Source organism: Narcine bancroftii, chromosome 11 (assembly GCF_036971445.1).
Source record: "Narcine bancroftii isolate sNarBan1 chromosome 11, sNarBan1.hap1, whole genome shotgun sequence".
Lineage (NCBI taxonomy): Eukaryota > Metazoa > Chordata > Chondrichthyes > Torpediniformes > Narcinidae > Narcine > Narcine bancroftii.
This window is the reverse complement of record NC_091479.1, coordinates 101,862,359-101,876,531: the sequence shown is the minus strand read 5'-3', so window position 1 is coordinate 101,876,531 and position 14,173 is coordinate 101,862,359. Positions and strand designations below refer to the sequence as shown.

Below are 14,173 nucleotides of genomic sequence, written 5' to 3'. Positions count from 1 at the left end.
TGAGGATAATAGGCAAACCATTTAGGACCGAGATGAGGAGGAACTTCTTTACCCAGAGGGTGGTGAATCTGTGGAATCTGTGGAATTCAGTAGAGGCAGGTTCATTAAATATATTTAAGAGGGAATTAGATCTATTTCTTCAGTATAAGGGTATTAAAGGTTACGGAGAGAAGGCGGGGACTGGGTACTGAACTTTAAGATCAGCCATGATCTCGTTGAATGGTGGAGCAGGCTCGAAGGGTCGAATGACCTACTCCTGCTCCTATCTTCTATGTTTTATTTTTTGAATGGTGGGGGGGGGGGGGGATTTTTCCTGGCATTACACCCATTATATGCTCTTCACTCAAAGTTATTAGAACACACTTTAGACAATTGTCACACAGCTTATCATGGGATAAGCTGCACACAGGTTGAGTGTGTGCTTGCTGCACACAGGTTGAGTGCCATGTTTCCAACCTTGAAACTGATCCAAAGGTATTTAATTACCTGAGTGCTTGGATGTCTTGAAAGGAATGTAAAAGATACTGCATAAATGAAAGTGATTCTGGTTGCTTTGCAAACTCCCTATCCTAAGTTCCATCCTTATTTTATACTCGTTCTAGCATTGATGCATTTCTTGCAACATTTTCCCACTTTTGTACAGTTTTCATTGTGGAGGAACTGCAAATTCCTTTTTCAATAATAATAAACAAGTAAAAGCCATTAAACAGAGAAGCACATAAAAAAGGTGTAGTAATTATAATGTAGAACAAAACCATTATATATAAACAAAGTACTTTAACAAACAGACTAAAAGAAAGACAAAAAAAGTATATTACACACTTAAATACAAAATGGCGAATTGAAACATTACAAGTATTACTATTCTACAAAATCTACCCTCTTCCCTTCCGAAGCTGTTGGTAATTGCATATAATTTACTACCATATGGAAAAGACTAAAATTACAAAATAATATTAAATATTCTTATAAATTATGAATGTAGGAACTGCAAATTCAAAGGCATCTTTTATCAGTCTACGACATAATACGTGACTATTCCAAATACTGCAACCAATATAAAATGACAAGAATTTAAACATTGTATGCCTTTCTTTTTTTAAACCTTTTTATATAGTAAACTATTAAATTGAACCCTTTCCTTTACCTCCTCCAGAGTCCTGCAAGTTGCTTGGATTTCCAGAATTGTGTGGGCATGCTCTCTAATCTTTTGTAAAGCCACATTTAGCTGCTCTGGAAGTGGCTTGTTGGGGTCCGGGATGGATCCAGTTGCTTCCTCAAACTGTAGGAAATGGTGCGTATAGCATTACAGCAAAACCTTTAAATATTACAGTCACTTTTTTTACCATTTCAATATGTGTTAAGGAAAGAATTTTTGTCATAGGTTGTTTCTTCATTAGCACAAGATGCAATAAAGTTCCTGTCAGGTTCAATCTAATGAGTATTTAAAAAAATAAAAAGGTTTAGACAGTTTAACTTTTTAGGAGCTGTTTGGCAGACAGAAGGTCCAGACAAATGGGTAATATGGCATTCAAAATTTTGAAGAGTTTTGATGAAATATGAGATCCTGGTTCCATTTACATCAGAGATACCAAGTGTTTGAAACAAACTGCTGGAGGAACTCAGCAGCATCCACATGGGGAAAATAACCTCCAGTCCTGATGCAGGACCCTCAACCTGAAAGGTCAACACTTCCTTTTCTCTCAACAGATGCTGCTCAACTCGTAGCACTCCAGCATTTGCTCCACTTACGGCAGTGTTAGTAACTGAAGGTCACAGATTTCTAATGGTAGGCAAACTAAACTTACCCCAAAAAAAAATCAAACACGGGACATGGGCATCACTGCAAAGGGCAGCATTTATTGACCATTGAAAAGATGGTGGTACCTGCCTCAGACCTTGCTGTGCAAGTGCTCTTTGGTAAGGGATTCAAACATTTTAGGGAACCAATTTAAGATACCCAATGTTTGACTTGTATCCACAGAATTTAGCAATGGGAATTTTGTTTAAATGGAGAGAGGCCAATCCCCTCCTTATTGGGGATGGTCACTAATTTGTACTTGTGTGGAGTAAATGTTTCCACCAATTGAGCACCCAAGCCCAAGGTGTCCAGGTGTTGCACCAGAAAGGAGATGGGGAGAATTTACTTACGATCTAGAAAGATCTGCCTTAAACATTGGCACTTTCAACAGAAATTTCCCAAAGGGATTTAGACATATGCAATATATGCTTGAAAACTGAGCATTTGCAGGACTATGGTAAAAGAAGAATGATGCAAGTTGGATAATTCTACTAAATAGTGGCTAAAAGCTAGGAAGAACAGTTGTATGAATTTGCATTTATCTTGGAAAATGCAACAAGGGGATAGATTAAAATGTTAAACCCTCCAACAAGATCATTGAAAAACAGCATTGACATTTGCTACTTATAATTAATTCTTTTCTATGCCTCAGATTCACCTTCTGAGCTTCCTTCAGTATTTCATTACTTTGATCTTCATACATATCCAACTGACGTTGTAATTCCAACTCTCTGTGATCCCACGCTAACAACCGCTCTTCATGAAACTGGAAGAAAAAGATGTCCGATTAGATAAAGCAAGTGACTTGTCAATTTATAAAGCAAACTTCTAAGGGTGATGGTGCAGACAAACCTACTGAGTTAGTCAAAAATGATAAGAGAGATAACTTTTTTAAAGCAATGATTGCAGTAAGTTTGTAATTTAATTTTGTAAATAAATATTCCGATTCTCATGAATTTTGGAGGAACAGGTGACGAAGTGTTTCCAAATCCTTCCGTAACGTAAGGGTTTGCTGCAGAATAACTGAAGTAGGTTGATAATAATGATTCACCAACCACACAATTACCTTTGCATTTTATAACTACCAGGAATTATATGGACTTTGGTCTTTCTTTTATTCTGAATTTTCATATTTGTCAAAGGCTGATCTATTCACCTTGTTTTGCTGAACTGTCTCCTCCTCCAGATCACTGATAGTACGTTCTTGTTCAGTTATTATATTATTTAAGTATTTTATTTCTTCATTTTGCTTATTTAGGCACCGATTCATTCTGAGATCTTGCAAACGTAGTTCTTCCATCTTATTGTACCATTCTGTTACCTGATGAGAGGAAATTAGTAAAATTAGATACAAAAACAATACAAAATATCACCAGGAATGGCATGCCCATAAACATCAGCCAATTCTCAAATCCACTTTTAGAATTGAGTATAATAACAAACACAAATACATTTACTCAATTATCTGCAAAGAAAAAAATGGCAGTGATGATGGTGTTGGTGTGGACCTGGGAAGAGCAGGGAGTGTAGACACAGCACTACTCCATATGGTTCCTACTACCAACAGCTCTGTACAGGCTTTACACGGCCTTTTGAAAGAGCTGATGGTGTTTTATTTTGAAATCCTGCGGCTGCAGGGTCTGGGCCCAAGATGACAGTGCCTGTGTTCAGCAGCAGCCTTGAGGGGTTGAAGAGTCCAGGGAAGCTGAGGACTGGGGCAGGGCACCAGTATCAGAGGAACACACCCCGTTTGAAAAGGAGAAGAATCTCCACTCATGTTTCTGAATGTATTCTTTCGTTAGATGCAGAGAAAGCATTTGATCGAGTAGAGTGAGGATATTATTTGCGATTTTGGAAAAATTTTTACTTCAGACCTGTTTTAATAAATGGATTAAATTATTACATTTATGTCCTAATGCTTCTATCCATACTAACTCACAACAATCAAAACCTTTTAATCTTCAAGGGGGTACTTGTCAAGGCTATCCTTTAAGTCCCTTACTTTTTGACTTGCTCTTAGAGCTGTTAACAATTGCCTTTCCTAAGTGGACAGATTTTTCAGGCATCTATAGGAAAGGTATTGAACATTAAATTTCCTTATAAAAAGCAGATCATTCTGCATATATCTAACCCAGAGACTTCTTTCATGTTATCTGTTCTATCTCAATTTACTCAGTTAGGGTATAAGCTGAATCTGCATAAAAGTGAACTTTTACCATTGAATGCTCCTATACCTAGGTATTTTAATTTCCCTTCTAAGATTGTGAGCTAATTTACTTATCTTGCTATTACAATTGCTAAGAACTATAAATTTCTTTTAAGGGAATTTTTTTTCTATTTTACTTAAACAGGTTAAATTATCTCTAATGAGATGGTCACCTTTGCAAATTTCTATGATTGGTCGTATTAATCCTATTAAAATTAACATCTTACCTAAATTTTCACATCTTTTCCAATCTATACCAATTTTTATTCCTAAATCCTTTTTTGATCCACTTGATTCGCTTTTATGGCAAGGAAAACATCCCTGCTTGAAAAAAGTCCATCTTCAAAAATAATAAAGAAATGGTGGTTTGGCATGTCCTAATTTTAGATTTGATTATTGGTGGTCAATATACGTAACTTGATTCTTTTGTTGCAATTTGATAATACTGTTGAATGGCCCACATGGGTAGAAATGGATTTAAATTTTGGAATGAAGATTTTCAAACTCTTATCGGTTCTTTGTCAATTAAAATTGGAAACTAACCCTTTCACAGCGCTTTTTGGATAATGTTATACTAACTTCAATTCAATGTCATATTTTATCCTTTTCTTCGTTAATGGCCAGATGTGCAATTTTGATAAAATGGAAAGACAATATTTCACCTACACATGAACAATGGCTAAGGGATATTAATCTTGTTTAAATTTAGAAAAAAATCAGTTAAGATGTCATTGATTCAAATACCAAACTTCAAATGATATGGGGCTCGTTTATCACAATCTTAAGAGTTTGTGTTGATTTGGAATTCTGGGATGGTGCTGTCTCACTCCAAGATTATGCCACCTGAATTTTTTTAAAAATGTATCTTTTTTTTCTTTGTTAGATTCTATTGTAACATCAGGTTTGTGCTATTATAAGTCTGAATTTTTACATATGATCATTACTGTAACTTTTTTACCAGTTCTATAGTTTATATCATAATTGTATTGTTCATTTTTTATCTATTCTACAAATATTAATAAAAATATTTTAAAAAGGAGAAGGAGATGAACCACTGGAGAGTAACCACAATGGCGGACTAGTGAGGGGCTCTGCAGCTGAAGGACACAGAAGCGGAGCGACCGGAGGCAAGCAATCCACGCACACCGCGTGCTGCTGGCAACCGCGGTCAAAGGATTCACACCAAGCTGTAGACTGCTGGAGACTGGATGAAGTGCTACCTGGTATGGCAAACAGGATGTGAGAGGGTGCTGAGGGTGGGAGGGGCTCCGGAAGGGCCTCAGGTGCTGATCGTGTCGGAGGTTTGCATCTGGAGCTTGGGTTTCCGATGGTTTGGACTAAAGTGTGTGTGGCTGCAGAGGCAACTAGCACTCTCCTATTAATGCCACAATTACTTCCTGTCAAACTTAAAACATACTGTTAACTGTGGGACCAAAAGTAATGAAATAGGAGGTCAGTTGTTCTTTAAAAATATTAACGAACACAAATCATCTTTTTGCTAACCAGATTATTCATACATGAAAAAAAATTCGGACCTTTTGTGCTCCCTTTGCACCCTTCAGCGTTGCTGTCAATTCCTCCAGCCCCTTCAACTTCAGCTCCAATTCCAAAGCTTTGTCCTCTGCCACTGCTCTCTCTTCTCGAGTAAGTTTAATGTCCTGCAAGGTCTTCAGCTTATTGTTCTGCAGCTGTAACATGGTTTTTGAGAACTTCTCCTGCTGTGCAAGGGGCAAGGCTCCACTGAACTGCCTGCGCAAGGACTGAATGGTTTGTCGCAGATGCTTTGCTTTGTTTCTACCTTCCATCCGGGCATAGTACAGGGCCTGCTCCTGTTCATCCAGTTTCTGCATTAGCCTCAGGTTGCAGGCATCCATCTTCTGCAGTTTGCTTGCAACGGCCTCCAACTTGCTCACGGCAGTGGCTTCACTCACCTGCAACGCCACAACATGCTGGTGCAGTGTCGCAATGAGGGCTTTCTCATCAGACTGTGCCTGACAATGAAGATGACAGGTGTTTACACAGCATACAATCAGAGCAGGACCTGATCCTTTTGGCATTTTTTAAACTATTTGTTTGACAGGTTTGGTGCCCAGCTCCATAATGATGTTAAGTAAAATATTAGAAAACAGGTGAAATAATATCAATGCAGAAGGATATTTCAAAGTTCAAATTTAGTGTCAAGAGTACAAACATATGATGCTGAGATTCTTTTTTTCCTGGAAGCCAGGCAGAATTTCTATGTTCCTGACTTATAAAAGCAGGAGTAAACCATTCAGCCCAAACCCAATCTACTGTTAAATTAAATTGTGGCAGATCTTCCTTTTCTGCTACTTTCCTGTGCCAACCCTTTATCCTTTAATGTCCTCAATTATTAAAATAGTTCACATCAAGGATGCATAAACCTCTCAAATTTCAATAATTTCCAGTGAAAAGACCCAAAAATGGAGCGTCACGCTTCATCCAGGGGGAGGGGGAATTCTATTGCATAAATGTGGAAAAACAATGTAAACAACCCATTTTGAAGCATTTTTCTTTCTTTATCCTTGTCCAACATCATTACTTAGATATTCATAAGGTAGAGCTACTTTTTGGTTTATAATTTACATAAAGCCTTCAATGGAAGATGCCATTATCTGAAATACAGGTAATAGCTAATGAAACCTTATAAGGATAATGGGCAGAAGTTGCTGATGTGTTTATTACTAAGCGCATGGAGAATCATACGTTATAGGGTATTGAATGTAACACGAAAGTCTGCAGACACCATGACTAAAGTAAAAAAAACAATGCTGGAGAAACTCAGCAGGTCACACAGCATACTTTATATAGCAAAGATAAAGAAACATAACTAATGTTTCAGTATCGAGCCCTTCATCCTTTTCTAGTTCTTTAGTTTAGCAATGTTCTGCCTGTCCTTCAGAATATTACTGCTGAATTTGGTGGAAGTAATTTCTAGACTGCAGTCTGGTTACACTTTATTTTGTAAAGTTCACAGATCGGTTTTTAAAAACCATGAATTTTAATTTTTTTTGAGATGTCAAAAAAAATACACAAATCTTGTTATGTTGAATGGCCAAAAATTGCATGTCTCATAATTTTGTAAACCTCGATCAAATCTCCCCTCATCCTTTAATACTCTAAGGAATAAATTCCTAACCTGCTTAATCTTTCCCTGTAACTCATGTGCATGTTCCTGCAATAAATTATGTTTTGCTCCAGATTCCATCATCTGCATTCTCTCATGCCTCAAGCAGTACATTTTTTGGTGAATTTGAAGCATTATTTAAACATTCTGCATTTTTGCAAAACTATATTCAGTAGAAGTCCAAAAATCCAGTTGCCAGAAATCTGGACCACTCAAGAATTCAGACTTTTCAATTTAGCAGGCCTGTGTGCGCACAGTGGCAACGCGTGACCACTCTTAAAACAAAGAAATTCATTTGTATACTGTACTTTCTTTTATAATGTTCATTTTTAATTTCAAGCATTGGATGCTCGATTTTTGTTGTGAAAAAATGTTGTTACATTTTTGTCAAGTGTTGACTTTACTTTTGATAAATGAAACATGTCGTATTTGCTAATGAATAAACTATCAAAGTTTACCTGTTCATCTCTTCTTTATTCCTCATTAAATTGAATTTTAAAGTGCTGCCCAAGAATCTGGAAAATCTGGACCAACCCAATCCCTGAGCAGTCTGGATTTAAGGACTTCTACTGTAGTTACAATTTCCAATTGTAAATTTTTAAAACAAATAATTTTTATAAAAAGCAGCACTTCTGGAATTGACTTAAATTTTATATTTACTATATGCATACAAGCCTGATTAAATTGAATACCCGGAGAACTATTTACAAGCACAAAATAACCTCATCAGTAATTTACCTGTGAAGATTTGTAGCAGCACATGACCTTTTAATTCAATATTTAAAGTACTACATAGAATACATATATCCCAAATTAAACTACATTTAAAAAAAAATTCTGATGTTGATCCACTATGTGATAAATGTAAAATCTTTGAGGCCTCTCTGATTCATATGTTTTGGGAATATCCAAAACAAAAAGGATTTTGGGAACAATTCTTCCAAACTTTATCAAAGATTCTTAGGATTGAATTGGAAACGTGGCCTTTTATTGCTTTGTTTTGCTATTTTCAAGAGGAGAATATTTCCTTGAATTTAATTCAAAAATGAATAGTAGGTTTTACTTTATTGATGGCCAGATAAGCAATTTTGATGAAATGGGAAGAGAGCTTAGCACCAACTCGTATGCAATGGGTACAGGATATTATGTCTTGCTTTGAGTTTGGAGAAAATTAGATATAACATTAAAGAGATTAAGATTGAATTTGACAAGATAGAGAGCCCATTTATGGACTACTATCATAATTTGAATACATAGGCTGGCGTACTCTGGGGTTTCCTGTCCGATGTCTGGGTGGGGGGTAGGATTAGAATGTGGGGGTGAGGTGTGGCTTTTTTTTCTATTTTCCTTTATAAGTAGAAAAAATTAGTCCATTTAGATAATCAACAATGAATATGCTGTAATATTAGAATATGAGGTGAAATTTTCAGAAGGGAATTTCCATTTTGTTCAAGCAGTGTGTATAAGACAATGTATAAATCATTTAGGATTCATATTCTGTACATTATATAAATGTAACAAGTATGTAGACAATATATAATGTAATATTTCTCTCTACCAAATCAATAAAAATATTTTAAAAAGAAAGAACTTTTAATACAAGGCTGATGAGCAAAATTGTTGCCTTTCTCACTATTCATTTTTTCTTTGAAAAAGGAGAAAACAAAACGAATCCAAACCTGAAAGTCCAGCACTTGCTTTCTAAACGCCTCAATCTCTTTGTCCCTGGAGTGCTGTCGGGCTTCCAAAGCAGCTACCTGCATTTCGGCCACATCTGAAACATCTCTCAACCTGAAGGGGAAAAAGGAAAGTCCATGAATGCAGATAAGATTCTATATAAAATGCATAATTTCGTGCAATGTAAAGCTACATTTGCTCCAGCCAGTTGCATAAAGTACAAGGTTCCTTGATAAATGAACTGTCAGAAGAAACGAGTAGGAAGGAGACACACAAGGGACTGCAGATGTTGGAATTGGGAGCAGAAGTCAACCTGCTGGAGGAACTCAGCAGGTCGAGCAGTAAGAGTGGGAGAAAAGAAATGGTCGATGTTTCTGGTCAGAACCTTTCAAGATTCACGGAAGGGCTCTGATGCAAATCGTCGATAGTTCTTTTTCTCCCCTCACTGATGCCTCTCAAATCCCCTGGGTTCTTTCATCAGGTTGCTTCTTTGAAATTGGTTGGAAACCTTGCCTTTTAAACATTTTCTTCTCTTGAAATCTTCACCCCATCCCCCTGACTCTGGCTTCTATGCATGCTCTCCTCTTTCATCCACCGAGAGTCATGTTGTCAGTCGCTCTGCTCCACTCTCCCTTCATTCATTACAGCCATCTCCTTCAGCTGAGTTCTTATATGTCACCTCTTGGATCAAAAATTTGGTTAGCTCATCTAAAAATTCCTTTGGTTGGTGTTGTGCTATTAAAAATAATGATGCCTTTATACCCTTCTTCATTAAAAAGTTTGAGTTGTATTGATTACAGAAATTTTTTTAAATATTGAAATGAAAAAGAGTATAAAGCCTGAAGCAGAGCATTCACTTTAGTATAACTTTGGCTCTGGAGGGTACAGGAGAAAATGTTTAAGTTTTATCACCAGCATGCTAGGGTAGGATAAGATCATAGCCATGTGGCAAGTATGAATTTCCTCAGTTTTGCCAAACAAGTACATTGATTTATGATCAACTGGAATAAAATAACAAGATTGAACACAAGACTGGGCCCACAAAAATTCATTAAACTATCACGGACAGCTACCAAAATAATCAAAACGGCAAACAATACATTGACCCTTACACATATAGGGATTGAAGTGCAAGAAGATAGATGACAGCTATTCAAAGGCTTTGTTAGACCAAAGCTGGTATATCTGCATTGTTCTGGGTACCATGCATTACAAAAGTGATTTTAGCCCCAGAGGGAAATCACTACAGAATTACAGAAATCATTAATTTCACTGAAACTAGCAATTTAGCAGATTGAAGGTTTAGTTAATCAATGTTTTGAAGGTTTTAAGATAACTGTTGGAATAAAAATAAACTGTCTTCATTTGATTGTAAATTATGTTCAGATAAACATCTAAAAGATAGAACTGGGACTTTCAGATGTGAAGTTTCAGATACACATCTACGCAAAAAGGATTGAACTCTATTTTGCAAGAGACAGATGATAATTGATCAATAATTAATTTAAAATCTGGTATTGATAGATTGCTGATAAACAAAGAGAATAGACCAACAATTGATCCCATAGATGATGGAACAGTTTTGATTCTGTTCTATGAGAGGGAGAGATGTAAGAACAATTGCCAACCAAATAATAATGTCAAAATACTCCTGTGAAAGATTGTTATACTTTATATTAGATGTTTTTTTGGAAGATGGATTGTGGGGTTTTAGTTAGATTACAAACAGATACAAACACTTCAAAACAGATCTCATTTTTAAAATGCAAAAGTTATGCTTAGGGTGGTGCCTACAAGCAAAGACAATAGACTCCTGTGCTGGAGATTTTCACTATCAGGTGCAAATGAAAGGGCCCATCTCAGGAAACTGTTAAGATCTTTCATGAATTGAGTTTTAGGGTCAGCAAGCTGTTTTAGTGGAGTGTGCTGTTTTGGGAAGGTCATGTGGTTTTGCAAGCAGTGAGAGTCAAACAGGTTTTTCTCTAAGTGAGGGGGTGGGGAGGTGGTGGTTTTCTACAGTGGCTTTGCAAGCTTGTTTAAAACCTCATTTTTCAGACGGGTTGTGAGTTCTGAGTTTAGCCTGTTCAATATAAGAGGAGATGGCTGGATGTATAATGTTTCGCCTGAGATAAGAGAAACAGAAAAGGAACTCTGTGCTGACCTGAAAGAAAGAGCTTATCATCTGGAAAACCCTGATGGGGTAAAGTTTCTTTGGCAAGACACTGAAGTGGCTGATCGGAAGGAATCAGTTGTGGGTGTCCAACAAGCAACAAATCTCTCTCTGAAAATTTACAAGAACTTTCCTGAGCAGTAACCATTTACCTTTCAAGCACTAAAGCCTGGTGAAGATTCATAAATGTTAAATTCTGTGCAAAGTATAAGAATTGCCTGATACCGGTAAACATGGAGGAGTAAGAAGCGAGATTGGACTGTGAATCAAATAAATTTTCTGAACTTACACACACATTACATACACGTGTGCTTAGAAGAGGGTTAAGTTAGGTTAATAGTAATAAATTAAAGTTTGATCCTGTTTTTACGTTTAAAGAAAATTAAAAGTAACTTTTGTTTAAGTAACAATTTCTCTTGGTGAATTTCTAAACGCTGTTGTGTTTTGGGGGTCCTCTGGGCCCGTAAACACTCCTTGCCTCGAAAATGACACGTTCATTACTATGCACTGTTAACATACTTAGATACTTCAACTTTCAATTCGGATTCACATTTTTCCAGCTCCATGATGCGTCTTCTATCCATGTCACTCACTGCTTTGCTCACACAGTTTGCAAGCTCATCTCGCAGGTCCTGTTCGACTTTCTGAGCCTCGAGGTTAATTTTGGTTACCTGCAAATGGAAAAAGAAATTTCAAAAAGATCAATGAAGGCAAAGAAATGTTGTAAAACAGACTGACGGATTAAGATGCACACATTCTACGTAACTATATTTTCGGAATGGAAAAATTTATATATATATATATATATATATATAGACTAACAGAAGTGATTTAGAAATATGCATCTGGAATAAAAGACCTCAAGTTCAATTCCTAATAATAAGCTCTTGCAATTAAATAGCCCAAAATGCACCACAGCAATTCAGAGATAATTACCTATCTTTTGAGATTAACTACAGCCGTTTTGAGGGGAGTGAAGTCCATGGCTGGATCCATGTTAGAATCTGGTTTCGGCCCACAAAATCAAATAGTGAAACAAGTACCCTAATGTTCCCCGGAAAGAGCAGTTAGGATCTTATTTAAACTGTATTCTGACATTAGATTGCTGTAGGTGAAGAGTAGAAACCAAATATTGCCTTTTCAATGTGGACTTAACTTGGAGAACTTGATCATGAAGAAGGCTTGCCAGCGGCTGTACATAGTGAGGTGTTTGTGGAAATTCGATATGTCACTGAAGACTCTTGAAAACTTCTTCAGGTGTACCGTGGAGAGCATTCTGATTTGGTACGTTGGTGCCAATGCTCAGGACAAAAAAAAAACTCCAGAGGGTTGTTAACTCAGCTTGCTATGTCACGGGCACCAGACTTCATCGAGGACATCTACAAGAGGTGGCACCTTAAGAAAGCAGCCTCTTTCCTCAAGGACCCCTACCACCCAGCGCATGCCCTTCACGCACATCAGGAAAAGGTACAGGAGCCTGAAGACAAATACTCAGTAGCACAAGCTCAACATCTTCCCCACTGTCATCAGATTCCTGAATGATCAACGATCCAAAGACACTGCCGTACTTTAACTTTTCGTGCACTATTTTTTATTTATTTTCGTAAGGTGGTTTACATAAATGCTGCTGCAAAACAACAAAATTTGTGACTTGTTCGTGACAATAAATTCTGATCTGATCCTTTACTGAGCTCCTGCTCCTTGGTTTAAGGGCAGCAATACAAGTAGTTGGTATCCAGTTTGCTTTTCAACTCATAGGGATGAGGGTGTTTTGAACAAAAAACAACGGCCATTTAGAAAGATATGGAAAAGTAGGGTGATAACCACTCAAAAGAACCTGTGGGTAACAACAAATGAGTATTGCCTGGTACCATAATTTTAAAAAAAATTAACTATCCTCAACCAGTTATGGCCTGGATTAAAAATATACCAAGGTAATGCAGAGAGCATTCTGACTGGTTGGATCACTGTCTGGTATGGAGGAGCCAACACACAGGACAGGAAAAGGATACAGAGTTGTGAAGTTGGCCAGCACCATCACAGGCATTACTAACCAGGCCATGCCCTCTTCACTCTGCTATCATCAGGAAAGAGGTACAGGAGCCAGAAGATGTACAAAAACATGGCTCTGCCATCAGATTTCTGAATGAACCACAGATACCACGTCACTTCTTTTCTATAGATTTTCACTCAATTATTTATATTTTAAATAGCATATTTATGGAAATATAATTTATAGCAATTTTTGCACCTGTAATTCACAGTAATGTTACTGCAATTTTGTGACACATGCTCATGCAATAAATTCTGGATGTATAGTTTCTTCAATGGTAATTTTTAAAGAAGTACGATAATGTGAGATGTCATCCAAGCCACTCACTTAAGATCTGCACACATTTTATTGATGTCCTTATCAGCCATACAAAAATATCAAACTGAAGCTATGCCCATATAAAGAGCGTTTTTTTAAAAAAAAAATCAGATTTATTTTTTTTAAAGTTCATCACCAGATTTATTTAAAAAAAAGCCAAATAAGAAATGGTCCTATTACATATCATAGACATGGACACTAACCCTATTCCTAATCCCATGAACACATACCTCAGAGAATTTAATTTCAAGTTCTGAGTTCCGTTCTTCAACTTGTTTTAGTGTGTTCCTTATATGTTCATACATACTTTGAGCATGTTCTGCTCTTTGCCGTTCATTTAGTTCCTTCATTTCTAATACAGTAATCTTCTTAGAGATTGACATGATTTCGGAGTTGGTGATTGCTTTAGATGCTTTATCCAGGGCAGCAGAGCCACCTAAAATAGAAACCAAAATAATAACTGCCTGCATCAGGTGTATAAAATGCAACCAAGCAGAAAATTCCTGGCAGCATCTATTCTGAATACTGACAGATTTATTGTCAGAATACATACATGACATCACATGCAACCCCGAGATCCTTTTTTCCTGCATGCGAGGCAGAATACTACTCATTGGTAGTGGAAAAAACTGTACACGATGTGCACATGTAAACAAATAAAGAGATGTAAACAAACTGACTGTAATACAGAGGGAATATTTTAAAAATCAACAAAGTGCAAAGAGTCCTTAAATGAGTACTTTTTGAATCACAGAAAAGGGGCAATTCTTGACGTTCAAGAGCAGAAGTGTCAGTATTCCGGG

At 36.8% G+C, this 14,173-nt stretch overlaps 1 protein-coding gene across 4 annotated transcripts in view; it reads right to left on the bottom strand.

Moving 5' to 3' along the window:
• cep290 (centrosomal protein 290) overlaps positions 1 to 14,173 on the bottom strand; it is a 110,104-nt gene that overhangs the window by 47,052 nt on the left and 48,879 nt on the right. For all 4 annotated transcript variants that reach the window (XM_069904309.1, XM_069904308.1, XM_069904307.1 and 1 more), the window contains 7 exons: positions 13,601 to 13,806; positions 11,519 to 11,670; positions 8,832 to 8,943; positions 5,543 to 5,998; positions 2,958 to 3,122; positions 2,460 to 2,567; positions 1,148 to 1,282 (listed from right to left, as the gene is read on the bottom strand). In XM_069904309.1, the coding sequence (XP_069760410.1) occupies positions 1,148 to 1,282; positions 2,460 to 2,567; positions 2,958 to 3,122; positions 5,543 to 5,998; positions 8,832 to 8,943; positions 11,519 to 11,670; positions 13,601 to 13,806 (1,334 nt within the window). The remainder of the gene's footprint in view (positions 1 to 1,147; positions 1,283 to 2,459; positions 2,568 to 2,957; positions 3,123 to 5,542; positions 5,999 to 8,831; positions 8,944 to 11,518; positions 11,671 to 13,600; positions 13,807 to 14,173) is intronic.